The sequence below is a fragment of the Poromitra crassiceps genome (genome assembly GCF_964638095.1).
Source record: "Poromitra crassiceps genome assembly, chromosome: 5".
NCBI lineage: Eukaryota > Metazoa > Chordata > Actinopteri > Beryciformes > Melamphaidae > Poromitra > Poromitra crassiceps.
The window spans coordinates 49,482,661-49,502,783 of NC_139642.1; the positions used below are offsets into that span (position 1 = coordinate 49,482,661).

At 45.1% G+C, this 20,123-nt stretch overlaps 3 protein-coding genes across 5 annotated transcripts; 2 read left to right on the top strand and 1 right to left on the bottom strand.

Moving 5' to 3' along the window:
- Positions 1-559: 559 nt before the first annotated feature.
- On the top strand, positions 560-2,562 carry LOC310776565 (sialidase-4-like; the record flags this gene model as incomplete). The annotated part of the gene is made up of 3 exons (XM_083636744.1): positions 560-760; positions 1,062-1,317; positions 1,445-2,562. The coding sequence occupies 3 exons, from the start codon at positions 560-562 to the stop codon at positions 2,560-2,562; spliced, it is 1,575 nt and encodes a 524-aa protein (XP_083492870.1).
- Positions 2,563-4,410: 1,848 nt separating this feature from the next.
- On the top strand, positions 4,411-12,914 carry LOC310776741 (latexin-like). 3 transcript variants are annotated; one of them, XM_083636907.1, is made up of 7 exons: positions 4,411-4,470; positions 8,308-8,484; positions 8,617-8,679; positions 9,452-9,632; positions 11,620-11,783; positions 12,195-12,257; positions 12,504-12,914. In XM_083636907.1, the coding sequence occupies exons 1-7, from the start codon at positions 4,423-4,425 to the stop codon at positions 12,618-12,620; spliced, it is 813 nt and encodes a 270-aa protein (XP_083493033.1). In that variant the 5' UTR covers positions 4,411-4,422; the 3' UTR covers positions 12,621-12,914. The 3 variants fall into 3 exon arrangements, with proteins under 3 accessions (XP_083493033.1, XP_083493034.1, XP_083493035.1); XM_083636908.1 differs by having other exon boundaries at positions 11,620-11,756; XM_083636909.1 differs by lacking the exon at positions 4,411-4,470 and adding an exon at positions 7,772-7,827.
- On the bottom strand, positions 4,769-18,492 carry LOC310776726 (elongation factor G, mitochondrial-like). The gene is made up of 18 exons (XM_083636887.1): positions 18,362-18,492; positions 18,057-18,209; positions 17,804-17,936; positions 16,965-17,169; positions 16,213-16,329; positions 15,591-15,741; positions 14,889-15,043; positions 14,497-14,581; positions 14,191-14,328; positions 13,760-13,861; positions 13,464-13,520; positions 13,217-13,354; positions 12,993-13,075; positions 7,272-7,434; positions 6,660-6,804; positions 6,356-6,516; positions 6,189-6,242; positions 4,769-5,984 (listed from the first exon to the last, which is right to left on the bottom strand). Exons 1-18 carry the CDS (start codon positions 18,434-18,436, stop codon positions 5,853-5,855), a joined length of 2,247 nt encoding a protein of 748 aa, XP_083493013.1. The 5' UTR covers positions 18,437-18,492; the 3' UTR covers positions 4,769-5,852.
- Positions 18,493-20,123: the final 1,631 nt, after the last annotated feature.

Below are 20,123 nucleotides of genomic sequence, written 5' to 3' on the forward strand. Positions count from 1 at the left end.
ATGATGATGGTCAACTTTTCATTCTGAACCTCCTAATTTACAAGCTGTCAATATCTTAACAAAATGCATAATTTTATTTTGTCTGTAGTTTATCTCTGTATATTACATGAGACAATTCTCAGAGCTGAACCAATCGAAAGTAGTTCTTAATAATTGCATCCCTTTATGCATGTCCACCTCATTCTGAGGCATAGGGAGCAATGTTGTGCTGTTTTCTGACCCCCATGCTGACTAATGGCTATTCTACCTGTTCTTTACATAGTTAGTATCGTACATTCTGATGTGTAGTGTCATTTCGAGCACTGGTAATCCATTGGTAGTCTTCAAAAGTTTGTATTTGGATCAGGATGATCCAATACAATGTTGCGTAAAATGTATTACCTGATCCTGGATAGCAAAACATGGGATTTCCAAATCCAGATTATTCTAATCCAGGTGATATTTTTTTAACAGGGCCCTGCGCACTGAGCTGTTCTGTAAAATGGCTCCTTCAATTGATCTTTTTCAGCTGATGTAGCACCTCTTCAGTGGATTTGGAGTTACCCCAACACAGCAGAGCATGAGAACGCCATATTACCCAGCCAGGTCGGTGCTCTTCCATAAGGAGGCCAATGGAGTGACGTACCGAGTCCCAGCGCTGCTCTACCTGCCCCGCTCCAAGTGCTTCCTGGCCTTCTGTGAGGAGAGACTCAGCCCCTCCGACTCTCAGGCTCACCTGCTGGTCATGAGGAAAGGCACTTTCTACAGGAACTATGTGGAGGTCTGTGATGTTCACCTGCTCACGATTGGGTTTCCAGGTGGATTTTAGGCATTCTTTGGATGGATTGGATTATAATTGGAACTAAATTATTTAGTATTATGTAGTAAGATGCTGTTGGGTTAGAAATTAGCGTAAAGTGTTACATTTATATGGACTCTTGTTCTGAAGGCTCATCTCCTCCCTGCTTTACTGTTTCCATCTTTGTGATCCCTCTGCACTTCTGCTTTACATGTCTTCTCTATCTTTCTATAGATTTATATTCCTCCTTTCCAATCACTTCTGTCTTCTGTTTCCATTCCAGTGGGAGGACATGCGTGTGCTGGGCACGGCTCATCTGGCAGGCCACCGCTCCATGAACCCATGTCCGGTGTACGATGAGTTCACAGGCACACTCTTCCTGTTCTTCATCGCTATCCTGGGCCACACCTCCGAGGCCCACCAGCTGGTGACGGGGAAGAACGTGACCCGCCTCTGCTACGTCTCCAGCACGGACAATGGGGACACCTGGGGCCCCGTCACTGACCTCACCAAGACGGTCATAGGGGACACCATTAAACGTAAGGGAGAAGCCTATGAAGACTCAATTATTGACTATATTTATTGGTACCATCATCTGAGGTTCTTGAGTGTTACACTAAATTTGTGTATAACAGCCGCATGATGATCTCTCCTCTAACCTCGCAGAATGGGCCACTTTCGCCCTGGGCCCAGGCCACGGCCTCCAGCTGAAGTCCGGTCGTCTGCTGATTCCTGCCTACGCGTACCACATCGACTGTAAAGAGTGCTTCAGCAAGCTGTGCAAGACCACTCCACATGCCTTCTGTTTCCACAGCGACAGCCACGGGCGCACCTGGCGGTTTGGGGAGGCGGTGCCGGGCCCGGAGAGCGTGGAGTGTCAGATGGTGTCTGTGGACGAAGAGGACGGGAGCAACGTGTTGTACTGTAACGCACGGAGCCCGCTCGGCTCCCGGGTTCAGGCCCTCAGCCTGGATGACGGAGCGGTGTTTCAGGAGGGCCAGCTGGTGCGCCGGCTGGTGGAGCCTCGGAACGGTTGTCAGGGCAGCGTCGTGGGATTCCCTGCCCCTCTACACCACTCTCAGCCCCTTACGCATCACCCTCCATTCCACCACGCCAACTCCAGACACTGGGCATCCTGCACGACTTACCCAAGGCACTCCGAGCTAGCCACTCGGGCACGTGCCAGTCCGACCACAGCCACCTCCAGCGACTCCGTCCCAGACTCCCCCTCTCCTACAAACATCGCCCCCACCCTGGCTCCTGCACCCACCCCAAACAACCCCAGCTCCCCTCAGAATTTCCTTACTCCCACCTGGGTGGTGTACTCCCATCCAACGTGGCCGAACGCACGGCAGGACCTCGGGGTGTCCCTCAGCCCGTATCCCCGTGATCCGGACAGCTGGTGTGGCCCCTGGGTGATCTACGAGGGTCCCAGTGCCTACTCCGACCTGGCCTATCTGGAGCTGCCGCCCTCCCCCGGTGCCCCGCCCGCCGTGGCCTTCGCCTGCCTGTTCGAGTGTGGCACCAGGACGGCCTACGATGAGATCTCCTTTAGCATCTTCACGCTGTACGAGCTCATCAATAACCTCCCCCACAACAGGCAGCGTCACAGCACAGAGCAGCAGCGTCACAGCACAGAGCAGCAGCGTCATAGCACAGAGCAGCAGGAGCCCGGAGTCCCTCAGACAGGACAGAGTTGTGGACATGAAGGTCAATGTACAACTGGTCTCCTGATGCCTCATATGAGGAAGAGCAAGCTGCGTGAGCTGTGCTCTGTCTCTTGAATATAATTTCTTGATAAAACAGTCCATTTTTACATAATGCCTTATTCAGGGTTCCCACACTTTTCTTTGTGTTTCACCAATTTACCTGGGTTACTAAGCGGCTGTGGGATGTCACGTCGTATCTTCAAAGGATTCTGAGGGACTTCTTTGGTGCCATCGTAGATGAGGTTGAATTCACGGCTTTTGTTCAGGGCGCAACAAAACTGAGCTTTTCCATTTGGCGCGATGGGCTTCATCAACCCCCATTTGGAACTTCCCCGTCTCCACTGCCCCGTGCCTGGAGGATGGAAGGGAGCGGAAGTGTCACTGTCCTAGTCCTGTTGACACTTGATACTACACAAAGCGTGTGATATTCTAGTATGGGAGGAAAGGGGGTCAGTTAAGACTTGCATCATGCAACTATGAACTATACCAGTATTCCAGGAATGTCATGACTGTGGGAACCCTGCTTATTGCCATAATGGTCATCTCTCCAAGTCCATCCATGTTGTATACAATAATGTATCTTGAATGATCGTTCTTATGGGTGTCACACTGTGACAGTGAAAAGCCCTCGACTTTCAGTCTGTTGATCTGTTATTGATTTTGTACAATATATAAATGAATTGCAATACATTTTCTGGCCTTTGATTGTTTTTTGCATGTATTGCAGACAGTATTTTAAGACGGCTTGGTCAAATGCAATCTTCTGAATCTATTTGCTAGAAAACAAAGCTACAGAAGTATATCATTAGAACCTAAAAGACTATGAATTAAGAGTCTTTGAAAATGGGGGTCTGATACTGTTCTACAAATGATGACGGGAATACACTGAAATGTCCAACATTTCTGAACGATCGGAAAGAAGCTTTTCATCCACATTTGCTCTCAGCCACGTTTCTATTTTAAGGATCCCATACAGATCCAGGTCCCGACTCCCTTATCACTCACCAGACAGAACAGGCAGAACGCTCTCTTCCCACTCATCCTGTTTTATCAAACAAAATAGAATATTCTTAAAACAATCTCAACCTTTCCACCTAGCAGTATTATGTTCAAAACCAAACTATAGATCTTCATAAAAAACATTCTGGTCTCAAAAGACTGGAGAGTTTATCTGAAGTGGATATAACAGAGGGCAGATAATCTATTTCTAGCTGTAAATACTGTGGAAGTAGCAGTAGGCCTACTTTCTGTGGAAGTACTTTGTTGTGAACTGATTGTGACCTTGGCTTCTTATAAACCTGATTTCAGGCTGCTCTCGGTGTTGCAGAACTTCACTCTCCAGCGTCTTCTAAAGTCCATAATTGAACACGTTTTGGGTTTCATCTGCCCCAAATTGCCAAGAGAAGATGTGTTGAATTTAGTTCACTGGCAGGACTGCTTCTCGACATTGACTCTCCCAGTGTGGAGATCAGCAGAGGCTGCAACCTATCATGTGCTCCCATTAATCACACCTGTTTCGTCAGCAGTACCTCTAATGGGGTAACGGTCCCTGACCCAATCATGTGCTCAAGTTTTAGGGGCGGACAGCATAAGTGAGTTTGTATGAGAGCATAGGAGGACCAGAGCCAGATCAACTGGAGCAGTTTGTCCAGATAAGAGAAAAATAAACAGTGTGCCAGGAAGGAAGACAACGGGGTCTGGACAGTCTCTTCTCTCTCCTTCCCCTCCTCCCTCTCTTGCATAACGACTCACTGGAAGAGGGTTCATTTCCCTGCCTGCACTGTGACAGAAGTGATCTCCAACTTCTTTCCTTTCCCTGGCGCTTTCTGGACGGTGTGAGCTATGAGTCTGATGATCTTCGTTGTACTGGCTGTGTTCACTGGGATCCATGGGAGCCCTACGATAACGGCCGGGCCTGGATCAGAGGCACTGAACATGTCAGCCCATCCCAACAGTGTGCCAGAGACAGCGGAAGGCACAGAGGTGAGGGGGAATCTTGTTTCTAGCTTCTAGCTTGTTCTGTAGCAAATCTGTTGCATCAATCCTCAATATTTTCACAAACTGCTGCAAGTCTAACCTACAAAATAGTGCTATAGCCAACAAGGAAAATGTGAGGTTAAATTGAATCATGTTTCCAACAAGCTGTTGAAAAATAAATACAACGGGCATAGAAACAAACCTACACTGATAAAAAGGCAATAGATGAATCTTTGTTGTAATAATTTACTACATCAAGAACATTCTGTACATAGTACAAAACCAGACAGTAAATCATGTAGGATGCTGGCTGCAGAGTAGAGGTCAAATTGTGTTAAAATCAAAGTAATACATGTTTCCATAGGGCTCAGACATGATGGAGGCAAATTAGGTTGAACTATGAAACTATGTACAATGCAAGATAGAATTTTGAATGGATTTTGAGTACAAATTATAGCAATAACCTCAAGCCACAATCGATGATGGTTAGAAATGTATATATGAACAGACACCGCGTGTTCTCTGCGATATGGTAGAACCCCTGGGGGCCTCGTGCACAGCCACCAGAGGCGCTGTCGCATGGAGCTGCAAAGTGACGCTCCGGAAAACCTCCCTAGGACAAACAGCCCTCACTGTTCAGGGGGTCAAAATGTGGAACTCACTGCAGTGCCCACACACATTAAAAAGGATCGTAGCTGGGAGCATTTGAAAACCAATCTAAAGGAGTTCCTGAAGAGTAACTATCAATGTTCCTATAATTGACTGTGTTTGTGGGTCTGTGGGTTATGATCTATACAATGTTTATATCCTTTGTGTATGACTGTGTTGCACCATGATTGAATGACTTACTTTGCTTTTAAGAGGTGCTTTTAATAACTAGGGGAACCGTGGGGACCCCCGTGTGAGTTAGGCCCCCCTGGTCTGGAACATGACATCATCACTGATGACATCATCACTGAATTTATAGCCTCAGCCAGGAAGGATGACATCACTGATGACATCACATCATTATGTAATTAGGGCAATCACCTAATTAAAAAATCCGGCTGTCAGGTCATGGGCACGGGTGCTCTTTACAACCCCTGAAAGTTTCAGCCCGATCGCACGTAAAACACCACAGCCGCGGCCGGACAAAATTCTGCTCGCTCACTCACTCACACTCACACGGACACTTCTCGAATTATAATAACATCTAGGGACGGGCATTGTAAATTAGCCTAGTCTACAAATGCTGGGATACATGTCATCAGACGTTGACAAATGTTTATGTTGTGTATCTGTCCCTATTTAAATAAATAAATTAAAGTGTGTGTTTGTGTGCAGACATAATGAGGGGGAGGGGCGTTCACGTCAAAGTCCAATGTTGGGCAGAGGTGTGCAGACTGTTTTCAGTTCTTCGACTTGTTCTTCTTGGCAGGCAGCTGGCCTGTGGCTTCCAGGTATTTGTGGTTGAGCTCCTCCTGGGTGGCTGGCCGGCAGGGCTGATATCTGCTATACTCCATGGTGTACTCCCCCTTTCCCTGGAGACACCAGAGAACATCAAGCTTGTAATGTAGAAAGGGCCAATTCACATGCAGCCATAGAACAACAGAAATATATCTCGATACATGCAGCACTCTACAACATCTTTATAGAAGTCCTCTAAATTCTAAGACTGTTTTGAACATGCTAAATATTTGGACTATAATAGAATATAGTTGTAGGTAATTTCAGCTCAGCCTTACTTCAGTACAGGAGCGCAGCTCTGTGGCATAACCGAACATGTCATTTAGAGGAACCTGTAGGGAGAGATGGAATGAAAATGATAAAATACCATCATAAATGACACTGGATGTGGATAACTAAACAGCTGAAAGATGGGTGAAGAAGTGCCGCCACAAACTGGACTCACATCCGAGTACAGAGTGAAGTACCCCTCAGCTCCATCCTGTCCTGTAATAACGCCGTGGCGACGGTTAACCCCAGCAATGACTGTGCCCTGAAACTCCTGGGGCGCCACAATTTCCACAGACATGATTGGCTCCAATATGACAGCGTTGGCCTTCTCCATGGCTGTGGAGAGAACATTGGACCCAGCACTGATAAAGCTGCACACAAGAACTTCAAGTACACTGAGAACAATGAAGACGAACAAGCCAAGGCCATCGGGAATGAAAACAGGATGCGTATAACGATCTGAACACTCTGCGCCTCACCTTGCTTTACGGCGCCCTCTCCTGCGCGGATGAAGGAGATCTCGTTGGAGTCCACCAAGTGATGCGCTCCGTCGTCCAACACGAACCGCACTCCTGAGATCTTGTGCCCACTCAGGGGCCCTTTCTCACAGGCCTCCCTGAAACCCTGCAGCACGACGACAGGAGGAGGGAAATGAAGAAACAAATATAATTTAAAATGTGAATACTTTTACATTTTCCATAATGGTAAATGGCCTACATTTATGTAGTGCTTTTATCCAAAGCGCTTTACAATGAGTATGTACATTCACCCATTCATACACTGATGGTGGCAAGCTACCATGCAGGGTGCTGGGCTGCTGGCACAGCCCTCGGGAGCAATTTGGGGTTCACTATCTTGCCCAAGGACACTTCGACATGCAGAATGGAGGCGGCGGGGATCGAACCACCCGACCTCTTTCATCCAAAGCGATTAGTGGACGACCCGCTCCACCTCCTGAGCTACAGCCGCCCCATATATTTTGTATATTGTAAATTACATTAGCTGAGAATATTCCCAGTGTATACAGTTGTGCCTAACTGCAGCACTGGTGGATATGTTAAAAGTGAAAAGGAATTAACTATCACACGTACCTTTTCAATAGCTGGTACAAACTGCTTGGGGATGTTGGTTCCGACGGTCTGGTCGTCAAACTCCACCTTGGTGTAGCTTTCTGCGTCCAGAGGCTCCAGAACCCCGACAACTTTACCGTACTGCCCCGAGCCGCCAGACTGCTTCTTATGGGTGAAGTCAAACCTAAAGAGAGTGGGACAAAACATCCATGATCTGCAGCAGTGTGACATACTGAGAGCATCCTTCACCCAGAGGACACGGGTTCAATCCCCCATAGAGGAAAGCATCGACCCCCCCCCCCCCCCCCCCACAAGAAGGGGGGCACGAGAGAAGAGCGAATTTAGAACGGAGCAAGAAATCTAATTTGAATACTGTATCCAACAGGTTGACAAAGTTTCTCATTGGTAATTACATGGGAAGGATAGGAAACAAAAAAGAACCATGTCTCTTTAAAAAGGGGCGGTCCTTGAGGAACTCGTGTGTCAAAGGAAGTAGGAAGTAAATTCGCCCACTTGGGTGAGGCAGCAGCTCTGGCTGTCACTCCATGTCTGAGAGATAGAACTTTCTACCTGCCAGGTAACAGCATTCACAGGCAAGACCGCCTTTCCTTCATTCACTATTCCTCACATTCTCACACATGCAACTCTTTACACCTTGTACACTTCCTTGGACTGTGTTTCTAAGATTTCCTTTAACGTCATTCATTGCACAACGACATGTACAGTATGCTCTGTATTTGACCCATCCTATAATGTTACATAACACTAGGAGCACATTCTCTTTCCTTTCCTATTTACCAGTGGAGCTCTCGCTATGTTCTCCCTCTGTCAAGACCTTTCCTTACTACAGACAGTCAGACAGACAGACAGACACAGAGTCAGTCAGACAGACAGACAGACCCTCCACTCTGCGACACCTGGGGGGGTCAAAGTCCATCAGGGTTGGGATTGGGAAAGGGAACCACCTCCCTACTCGCTACGGCAGCTTCTGTTGTCATCTTCTTCCTTTCCCTCTCTGTCATCGTCCATACTCTCCCTTTCTCTGTCAAATAATCAGGGACAAGTTACAGTGGAGGGGGCTGAGGAAGACGTGATGGAAGTGACTGGAGTGCTGAACCCCAGTTACTATCCTGCTCAGAGAGCAGCCAGGGTGGTCCAGCACTACCTCAACACCCGCTACGGCTCACCGTACAGGTGGTTCGGCGTGCACAGGGTCCACAGCGCCATTGCGGAGGTCAGTGGAATTTCACTGTGTCTAAAAGTGAACGAGGCATGGACCTGCATAGCTAACCTTGATCTAACTACATAATAGTGATGAGTAAGAAGGAGAACTGGGTTTGATTTCTGAGTGGTTTCTCCCATTCAGGATGTGGCAGATTCTGGGAGGAAGTACCGTCTGGAGATTTCGGTGAAGGAGATGATCAGCAATGTAAGTTATGGCTCAGTATGGACCAGGTGCTCATACATGGTTTAGGTGAGGCCAGGAGTATAGCTAGCTAGAGTATTTATTTATTTTTTACAAATATGGTTTAAATTGGGTTTGATCTCTGAGAAATGACAAACTTTGTTGTTGGCTCAGATAAATGAATAGCCTGGCCCAGCCTGGATTACAATTCTTCCATCTCTGTTGGTACTGGGTCGCCATCGCTGCAAATATCCCATTTGCCCATGTTGCCATTGTCCAACAACTGACAACTGAATTCATAACGGCTTACTTGGGAGGTTGACTTTAAGTGCTCTGTGATGAGCCATGATTCTTTATGAAACTGGATTAAGTTAATCTAAACTAGTTTAAATGTATGACTACTTTTAAGCCATGTCTGTTTAGGATGGTCATGTGTTTTTAAAAGGCCATTTTAAACTAAAGAATAGGCATAATCTTTTCATCACTATCAAAATGTTTCATCTTTCATGGCTTTTAATGCTAACGGATGTTCATATTGTGCCATTTCGCTACACAACACAGTTAGTTAGCACTGAGAAGATTTACAACAGAGCAGATAAGAGGAGGCTCACATTAGGTTGTATTATGTACAGTAAAACTGTGTTGAAAATATTGACTCACTTGCTGCTGCCATAGTTACAATATTTGGCTACGCCTTTGCTCAGTCTACCCCCACTTCTTGCATAGAAAACATTCCTTTCTTGAATATATTTGTCCTTCTTTATCTCCTGCCTCACACTACTTCTGACTCATCCAGAGTACTACAGTGAAATGCTCTGCAGAACTGCTGCTTCCAAGGGGAAACTGTTCACAGTGTTCAGCCCAAGTCCAGGCGTCATGTGAGGCGTTATTACAAATCGACACCACAGCTCAAGAAGAGGCCCTGTACCAGCAGTACAAGACGAACCACAGTCTTTTGTCAGGACAAAACCTACCCGGTATGTCCAGTAAAACACACTGCTAACTTAGTACTGAACCCAGACCGCTGATATTACCCGGCCGGTATGTCCAGTAAAACACACTGCTATTACTGAACCCACACCGCTGATATTACCCGGTATGTCCAGTAAAACACACTGCTATTACTGAACCCACACCGCTGATATTACCCGGTATGTCCAGTAAAACACACTGCTATTACTGAACCCACACCGCTGATATTACCCGGTATGTCTAGTAAAACACACTGCTATTACTGAACCCACACCGCTGATATTACCCGGTATGTCTAGTAAAACACACTGCTATTACTGAACCCACACCGCTGATATTACCCGGTATGTCTAGTAAAACACACTGCTATTACTGAACCCACACCGCTGATATTACCCGGTATGTCTAGTAAAACACACTGCTATTACTGAACCCACACTGCTGATATTACCCGGTATGTCTAGTAAAACACACTGCTATTACTGAACCCACACTGCTGATATTACCCGGTATGTCTAGTAAAACACACTGCTATTACTGAACCCACACCGCTGATATTACCCAGTATGTCCAGTAAAACACACTGCTATTACTGAACCCACACCGCTGATATTACCCGGTATGTCCAGTAAAACACACTGCTATTGCTAAACCCAGACTGCTGATATTACCCGGTATGTCCAGTAAAACACACTGCTATTACTGAACCCACACCGCTGATATTACCCGGTATGTCCAGTAAAACACACTGCTATTACTGAACCCACACCGCTAATATTACCCGGTATGTCTAGTAAAACACACTGCTATTGCTAAACCCAGACCGCTAATATTGCACAATTTCAAATTGCAGCATTTTTGGATTTCACCATGTATGCGTTTGTGGTTTTAACCCAATGTTCCTTCAACAATGCTAACGCAACACAAATGGCTGTCACTATTCCCGACACTGTTAGTTCCTCATGTACAGTATGTTTAACACTAACAGTATGTTTTGCAATTCTCCAGATAACATTTGTGATGTAACTAAGCATCAATCTGAATCATAATATTTGCCTCCGCTTGATTGGGACAATATTTGGACAAACATCTTCATCTCATCAAAAAAACCTGCACATCAGCTCATTCATTACAAATTTGTTCATAAATTTTATGCTACACCATACAGGCGCTTCAAGATGAAGCTTATAGATAGCCCAAACTGCACTAAATGTAACCAGAATACTGTTGGAACATATCTTCATGTTTTTTGGGAATGTCCTTCTGTTTGTAACCTTTGGTCCAAGGTGGCGGAGAGGCTTGAGGATATTCTGAAATTCCCAATTCCTAAACAACCTGTTATTTCTTTTCAATGACGATTCTACTCTTAGTGATAATACCACATTAGCCTTTAGGAAAATTATTTTCGCAGGCTTAACCGCCGCCAAAAAGACCATAATTCACTCATGGTTCACCCCCGACCCCCCCATCAGCAAAAGAATGGCTGAATCATTTAAGGGACATTGCCCTCATAGAAAGATCGTTAGCTGTAACTCATAAAGCGCAGGCATCAACTGTAGAGGCCTGGGACATCCTTATTGGTTCTCTTTCAAACCCAGACTCTCCTGTTCAGATCTAAGGTGTCACTCTGATAGGATATAAGATCTACACATATACACATTTCTAGTGTCCATATTTTTACTGTACTTGTACTATTTGTTTTTTTTGTCTGCTTCCCTCATGTTTCTTTTTTTTTTTCTCCTCACTCCTAACATTTATTCTTAATCTTTTCTTTGCAAGGCATTGGTGATATAAATATAGCCCGTCAATTGCGGTTGTATGCATATGACTCCTTGTACTATTTATGGTACCACTGTTATGATCTTCATTTGACAAAATTGAATGAAAATTTGATCGCAAAAAATAATATTTGCCTTATATTGTATTCATAACTTGTTACTAATGTTACTAATGCTAATTCTCTGCACGTTGTGTTGCTGTTCTGACCAACAGATAGCTACGGTCACATTGAGCCTGAGATGAAGCCTCTCTGGCACTTGGGGGGCGTGGCCTCCAGCTTTATCATGCTGAACGAATCGACTGAAGAAACTCTGTACAGCATGGCTCAGGTGGCCAACGTCACACAGCTGGTGAGCTGCCTGTCAGCTGTTAAAGAGGTGCAGGGTCCCACAATAATCCTAGATTTGCGAGCAGGGATAATCTTTGGTTTGATATTGAACGTTTTACAGCAGTAGTGTATAAACAGAACGTTAATGTTAATGTTGTATGCTCTACACATTTAGGAACTATTCATTCTCTTGTAAAACCCCTAGCAGCCTAGGGTGTGTGTGTTAGAAATATGTTACATTCATCTTAGTTCCAATGCTGGCAATCAAAGCATTTTGTCTTAATAAACATTTTAAACCTTAATTTGAGGAATACATTATCATTATAACATTATCATTATCCACAGACTCATTTTAAACTGGACGCTTTTTCTCCCTATTATCAACATTTGTATTGGACTGACCATCTGGATCGTTTAGGTCTACATGTAAAGCTGACACTTTCTTTGTCTGTTATAACAGGAAACTGAGAATAACCAGTTGAGGTTCAACTATCACGTCCTGCTGCATGACATGGTGTCCCAGGTAATTGATCAAAACAAACATTTGATTTCTTCGGTTATACATTTAAAAATGGTAATATCTTACAGGCAACTGGTGCTGCAGCTCAGTGAGTTGAGCAGGGAACTAACAGTCAGGGTTGGGGGTTTGATTCCCATGCTAAAACAATTATGCACTCTTGGCACTCACTGTGAGGTGCTTAGGATGAATGCGTCCACCCAAATAGCACATGTTAATCTGACATCTGTGTACCGGTATATATTTTTGCAGGAAATCATTCACTGGAAGCTGCTGGTCACCTGGTCGCCAGCAGAGGGAGTTAAAGTCCTGCAGACAGAAAAACTGCCAAAGTGCCATGAATGTGAAGCCCCTCCAAACACAAACTAAGCCACTGTCAACTCAATCCTGCACACGCTCCTCACACTACTACTACTACCTACAGCCAGAGTATTGGTGTACACTTCATGTATCAAATATTTTAGTGTAAATGTATTCATGGTGAGCCTGCAAGTACTAAGCCTTGCTGTTTTGTTACACAACTTTTGAGCTATCAAAAGGTGTAGCTTATAGCCTTATAATGTACTACCAAGAATTTGATAAATTCATCATATATAATTATATGATATATTTATCATATCCTTATGTTGTATTTGTGGTTGCTGAGGTACTGCAGCCCAATAAAACTGTATAGATGCAAAGCACTGCCTCAGTTGTGTGTGTGTTTGCGTGTGTTGCAAGCCTCAGGAGATCAGCACTTACGGTACAGGTTCGCTGACGGTCTCTCTGAAAGCCACTTTGGGTTTTCCCATCACACAGGGACAGTTGTATTCCCGCTCCATCCTCTAAACCACCAAAACAAAAAAGGAGGGGGCACAGGAACACACAATTTAGATGTAGGAACAGAGACTGGAGTAGTTGTCATTGCAGAACATAATACATTGAACCAGTGCGTCCTTTCAGTTGCACCGTGTCTGATTCTGTACCTGGGAGTAGATCTCCAGATGCAGCTCCCCCATGCCTGAGATGATAGTTTCTTTGCTCTCTGTGTCAAAATGCACTCTGAAGGTGGGATCCTCCCTGGTGAAGCGATTGATGCCTTTGGAGAATTTATCCAGGTCATTCTGGGTGGGAGAAAAGGAGCACGCAGAAACAATAAGAGACACAAGTTAGACTCAAGACTCTACACTCCTCATTTGGGTAGAAAGTAGAAATCAGCTTTATTTTTTTTACCTTGTTGGATGGCTTCATAGACATGGAAATGACAGCCTCTGGTACGTGAATGGACTCCTGTGAGACAAGTGCGCATTGGGTCATGTCAAGTTTCCAATATTAAATATGAGATAACATGAACATGAGATAAGATGCTGCAGTGCTGACATCTTGGGAGTGGAGAAGTAAAAGTGTTTGAAGAAAATGGCAGTTACATTTCAAATCGCAGGTCTGTCTGTATAGACCTGTTTTCTAATATGAAGAGATTTCCTGCTCTTCTGCAGGTGTTTTGGCCGGTGCACACATCAGTTACTCACCATGGAGAGGTTGGCACTCATCTTGGATGTGAAAGTGTCTCCGCTGGCACAGTCGATCCCAAACAGAGCACAAATGTCTCCTGCATAAACCTCGTCCGCATCCTGACAACACAGACACACCGATAGAAAGGGACATGAAGTTGATCAAAATGTGGCATTTTAATAAGTGAAAAATATACATATGAGGGAACACTGAAGACAGTTTCAGAACTTGTTTTCACAAGAGGTGGATGGAAACTTTGATGGGTATCGCAGAGGATGTGGCTGTTTTAGTACACAGTACACACTTGACTAAAACCAAATGGGGAACCTAACCGTTTTGACCAATTGCATCACTTTGCTGTTCAGACTGAACCGCAAAGAAGAAGCTCTCTGACACGTTTCCATCCATCGCTGCAGTTTCCATGATGTACTGATGGCGCTCTTCTCACCTGCATCTGGTCGGCGTGGAGACGCACCAGCCGCTGTACTCGCACCTTCTTGCCTGTGCGTGTGTTGTAGATGTACTCGGCCTTCTTCAGACAGCCTTGGTAAACACGCACGTACGTCAGCTGGCCGAACCTCCCTGCCTGGTGGAGAGAAAGATCGGGGGGGGGGGGGGGCGCGACAACGCAAGATTGATTCAAACATTGCAGATAGTAAACTTGCAGAAAGCAACATCATAATGGATAATGAGGCTATAATGTGAATTGTTGGGAGACGCAAATGCCCTTATTTCTCATAATAGGACGTCTTACCTCCAGTTTGAAAGCCAGACCAACGAATGGCTGTGAGGGATCTCTCGTAGGGTCCATCAGGAACTTAGACGTTTCATTGGACTCTCTAATACATTGAAGATCACATTGACGTTAGTGCAGGAACATTGCAGTACATATTAACAGAGACATGTATTTTATTCAAAGTGAAAAAAGCAGCTGACCAATATTATAATGAAAAAAAACATGAAAAAAGATGTCACTTCATTTTCACCAATGTATTTTTGGTATTTCACCTTCATCAGAAGAACGATGCTCTAATGAAGGACGGTGTAATAAAAAAAATTGCCACGACCAAATCCCCCCCCCCATGTTTATTACATTATGGTGAATAAAAATGACTCCGATCCTAAACCGTAGTCCGTAGTACTCACTCATCGTTGAGGATGGCGTAGTTTGGGACCTCTGTGGGGTTGGGCAGGTACTCCAGCACAGCATTCAGCAGCGGCTGGACGCCCTTGTTCTTCAGTGCTGTGCCCACCAGCATGGGGCTGAAGAGACGCTTCACTGTGGCCCTGCGGATCGCAGCCTGGAGGCCAGTGAGGTGAGGCGGGTAAGTGATGGGTGTGGGGCAAGTGTAGGTTCAGTCATTTTCACTCTTCATTCACACACACACACAGGGTTCCCACACTCATTTAGACATCACATTTAAGTACTTTTAAACCACTTTCAAGGTCTTGTTTGGTGAAATTCAAGGACTCGAAATTTGAGTTTCGGAGTAAGAGTAAGTCAAAATTAGACCTCATAGAAGCCTATTTTTTTTTATCTTGTCAAGTCAAGAAATCCTGGTGAAATCATTCATTCTAAAACTGCTGCTGCATCAACGCAAATCTCCATCACAGGGTTTTCCTGAAACACTGATCCTAGGATGGCGAGAGGTCCAGAGAGCTGAGGCATAGTGATAAATTTGGGTTCTATTTTTTAAAACATATATTGTAAAAGGCATTTTCAAGGGCACTTACAGAAACTTTCAGGGCCTTATTTTATTCTTCTCAAATCCACAAGCGGTCAAGGATGTCCGAGACCCGTGGGAAAGCTGCACACAGATCCTCTCTTACACACAGACAAACACAAACCTTCAGCTCGTCAATGGTTGGAATCTTTTCTTCCAGGAACATCTCTCCGAGCACTTCATCAGCGTTGGCCACACACTCCACCAGCTCCTGCCTCCGGTCCTCAGCCTCGGCACGGAACTCTGCAGGGATCTCATCATATCGGATATCTTGACTGCATGGAGGAGAGAGCACGATGCATCAGCTTGTTGGGAATTTGGAATAGAAATGTATATGTCATGAAATCACACTAGTCATCTAACACATGCTGGTGAATTACGTTTGCGACTGGTGGGAAGCTTAATTCTGCAAGCCACTTTGGTACAGTCAGTATGTAACCAACTTGTCTTCAACAGACAAAAGTACTTTGACTGCTAAAATAATTGGTAAAAAGTTTGATGGTAAAATTCTTAACACATTAGCTGCTGTGGCCAGTTGATAAGAAGTTCCTTCCTTCCTGCCATACATGACATGTACTTTTGGTGGATGCAAAGCATCAGCCACTGACAGCGACACAATCAGCAGAAAGCCGTACTCAACAAAACAAATAATGATTCAAGTAACTCGCTGTGCCATCAATCCAACAGAGTGTGTTCTAACTGAAGGTCATTCTCTCATTGTCAAGCCCCATGGGTGATTCCCTTACCCAAAGGGGCCTTCAAAATACATGCTTCGCTCCTCGACAAGGTCAATGATGCCTCTCATGTTCCCCTCCAGGCCGATGGGGATGTTCACAAAGGCTGTGTTGTGGTTCAGTTTGGTTCTGCGGGACAGAGAGATAGAAGAGTCGTTTGTGACGAACATAAAAAAAATGTGGAGCAAAAAAAATAAATAAAAAATTCCCAAGGTAATAAAATCTGCCCAGTCCTTGAATGGGTTCAAAAACCAACTGAAAAAATGGTTGCTGAGTAACTTAGGGTAGTGTAGCCTGTAGCTTGGAGTCGGGGCTGATTTTAAGATTGTGTTTTTATGTATTGTGTATTTTTATAATTTTATAGCATTTTATGTAATTTATTACTTTTAGTATTTTAGCATTGTTTTAGTATTGCAGCATTGTACAGTAGTTTGTAGTTTCTATAGTTCTATCATTCTTTGTGCCTTTGCTTGTTCCTTGTTGTTTTGTAGTGTCTGTCCAAGACCAAGGACCAGAATGGAAACAAGTCTCTGACTTTGTGTTTTTATCCTTGATGGTGTTTCCGAGATGCTGTGTTTCTGTTCCATGTGTTTTTGTTACTAAACATCAAATAAAATCAATCAATCAACCAATCAGCACAAATATAGAGAAGGAAAATGTACAAAAGCATACCGCATGGATGTAGAAGTTACAACTGAACAGACTCATAAATTGCAGAAGCACTTCATACACTGTATGTGTGACAGAGAGATTCCCCTGTATACCTCATCTGCTGCAGCGCTCGGTTGGGGTTGGCGCCCATGCGGTCCAGTTTGTTGATGAAGGTGAGGAAAGGAACATTGTAGCGTTTCATCTGTCTGTTGACGGTCATGGTCTGACACTGGACCCCTCCCACTGCACACAGAACCAGCACCGCTCCGTCCAGCACGCGCAGTGCTCGCTCCACTTCAATGGTAAAGTCCACATGGCCTGAGCAAGAGAAAGAGGGGGATATCAATAATAAGGATAATAATGTGAATACTAAGGTAATGTCAATCCAGTCAGAATCAAGTCCAGACTCCTGACTTGACTTGATGCATGAAGATCAGACTTGAGACTTGACTTGATGCATGAAGAGAATACTTTAAACTTGACGTGATGCATGAAGAGAAGACTTGAGACTTGACAAGGGTTCTGGTGAGTATGGACTTGACTTTGACTTGTACTTTGGTGGCTTGAAAAGGTTTCTAAAGTCTCGACAAACGATCTTGTGTCTGTGTAAATTACTTTCATTGAAAGTCATGAGATTTGCTCCAACATACAACTCACTGAATTAAAATGTTGTTTTGTGAATTTGTATGGAATGTTTGAATTGATTGATGGTGAAAATGATGACAGAAATCAAAACTCATTGAGCGAAAGTTTTTATACTATTACAGATATTTTGTTTTCTTATATTAAACTAGCCTTGAAACTTGTGCCTCAAGACTTGAGTGACTTGGTTGGGACTTCAGCAAGGTTGACTTGATCACTTCATAGCATGAGAGCTATCCTGTGTCCAGGCGTGCACAGACACCTTGATAATGGACAACAGCTTCATCAGTCTGTCTGTCTCCTGCAATACCTGGTGTGTCGATGATGTTGATGTTGTGATCCTTCCACACGGTGTAGGTGGCAGCTGACTGGATAGTGATGCCTCTCTGTCTCTCCAGCTCCATCGAGTCCATAGTGGCACCAACACCATCCTTCCCCTTTACCTACAGACCACAGGGGGGGAACACCTGAGTGCATTAGCTACTTATGCACAGTACACACACACTCTTTCAAACCATCACCACTAACAGTCAATAACACGTTAGGTCAATCTCAGAGGTTACCTCATGAATCTCTGCTATCCTGCCGGTGTAGTATAGGACGCGCTCGGTCAGGGTGGTCTTCCCTGAATCGATGTGCGCTGAGATCCCGATGTTGCGGATCCTTTCGTTGGGAAACACGCCAGAGGAGCATGACCGACAACTGTTGATCAGCACCTGGGAAATGGGAGATGACAGTCAATATTCTGTCTGTGGCTATTCTCTGTTTGCTTCTGGATTGTGTAATGCGATGGGATGACAGAACATTCCGGCTGCGCATGGAGAGGTTTGGTGTCCAACCTGGCACCAGCGCGAATGCCCCGGGTTACCTTTTTTAGAGTGACGGTTCCTGGTGCCAAAAGACGCGTTTTCCCTAACGCAAGGCCCGCTTTTAGTATTCTCATTTTGACGATGTCTCAGTTGGCACAGGGTGGCCGTATTCCTTTACACAACCCCCTACACTGGACGGGCGTCTGACAACCCGGTTGAATGTCACGCCGTGGTTGTGAAATTGTACTTCCGGGTCTACGGAAAGGCAGAGGGGCCAAATGACTTACGCACAGCTTGTTTTTCGCTGGAGATGAGCATCGCCACCCTGAGGTGAGGTGAGGTGACTGAGTGAGATAAAGAAAAGCAAACATTGTTCTCTGATACGAATAGATCATGTGTCCTTGTTGCATAAATAAAATAAAGTAAAAAAGTGTTCTAAAAGACGAGTATGCGCAAAGGTCCACAACAAATAACGCTCACAAAGAAAGATGACGACAAAAGGGGAGAAGGGGCGGTGCCGCGTCTATGTGCCGACAGGCCGCAGTGCCGACAGGTCGCAATGCCGATAGCCCACAAGCAGAACCAGCTGAGCGAGGCGGCGTGCAGCGTGTCGGTGGAGCTATACCTCTCCCAGCCCCCACGCCAAACTTAACCTCCCCCCATGCCTAAACCTAACCTCCCCCAGACACAAAACCTAACCTCTCCCAGCCCCCACGCCGGGGTCATCCCTATGTTCCCCAGGTCCTATGTTCCCCCCCATGCCATGCCTAAACCTAACCTCCCCCAGACCCTAACCCAAAACCTAACCTCTCCCACCCCCACGCCTAAACCTAAGGTCGGCATTGCGGGTGGTCGGCATAGCAGGTGGTCGGCATAGCGGGTGGACCCCAGAAGGGGCGCACATGCTGCTTTCAAGTGCTGTTGTTGGAGAACCCGACTTTGATGTGACGTTTAGCTTAGTTTTAATAGATTAATTGAATTATGAAATCAATTGCATGCTTGATATGCTTGGTCAAATGTATTATACCGGACAAAAGCACTGAATGAGTACAAGTTGTATTGCGACGTCATGTAAGAATAGTGGAAACTTACAAGAAGCACGTGAAGGCAGCACTATTAAATCCACCTGCCAGAGAGCCTATCTGTGTGGTGCAGCAGCCCACCAGAGTTTCATTCACTGCATGCTGCTTTTGTTAGTGAACTGGCAACTGCATAACATTGTAAGTAATTCATATCAGAACACAGTTGTTCATGTTTTGCTCGGTTTAGCAGCTGTTTCTAACCACTTCGCATGAGTTTATCTCCTGATTCATTCGGGGTTCTCGCATCTGGGTGTAACTTTGAGTTTACACGCCCGTTAGGCTAGGTTACTAGCTTCGTCACTTCAACTGTCAACTGAAGCAACCAAACCCGTAACGTTTAAAGGGCCTACCAGCGTTTTAACAAGTGCTTCCTCTTTCACTTCAACCACATGCTCGCCTAGCAGCAGCATTGCACACATAAACCATGAGCTAAACAGATAAAGCCACAGCACAAGCACAACCCCTTCCACACCCCTTTATACAGTTACAACACTCAGTGCCAACTCTGCCACAGCTGCACAGTGCTTGCTCACACACCAGAGGCGGAAGGTACAGGCTCGAGTGGTAAGTTTCGGCTAATACAGTTTCCACGTGTATTTGGTTGACTTAATTGTTTGGGCTCATATTATTCATTTGAATTTTAACAGGCCTAATGTATATTCTTGTGCCAAGATTGATATGTTTGGGGCAATTGGGGGTGATGTTTCTTGAAGAGGTTCCCTGAGATCAGTAGGCTAGT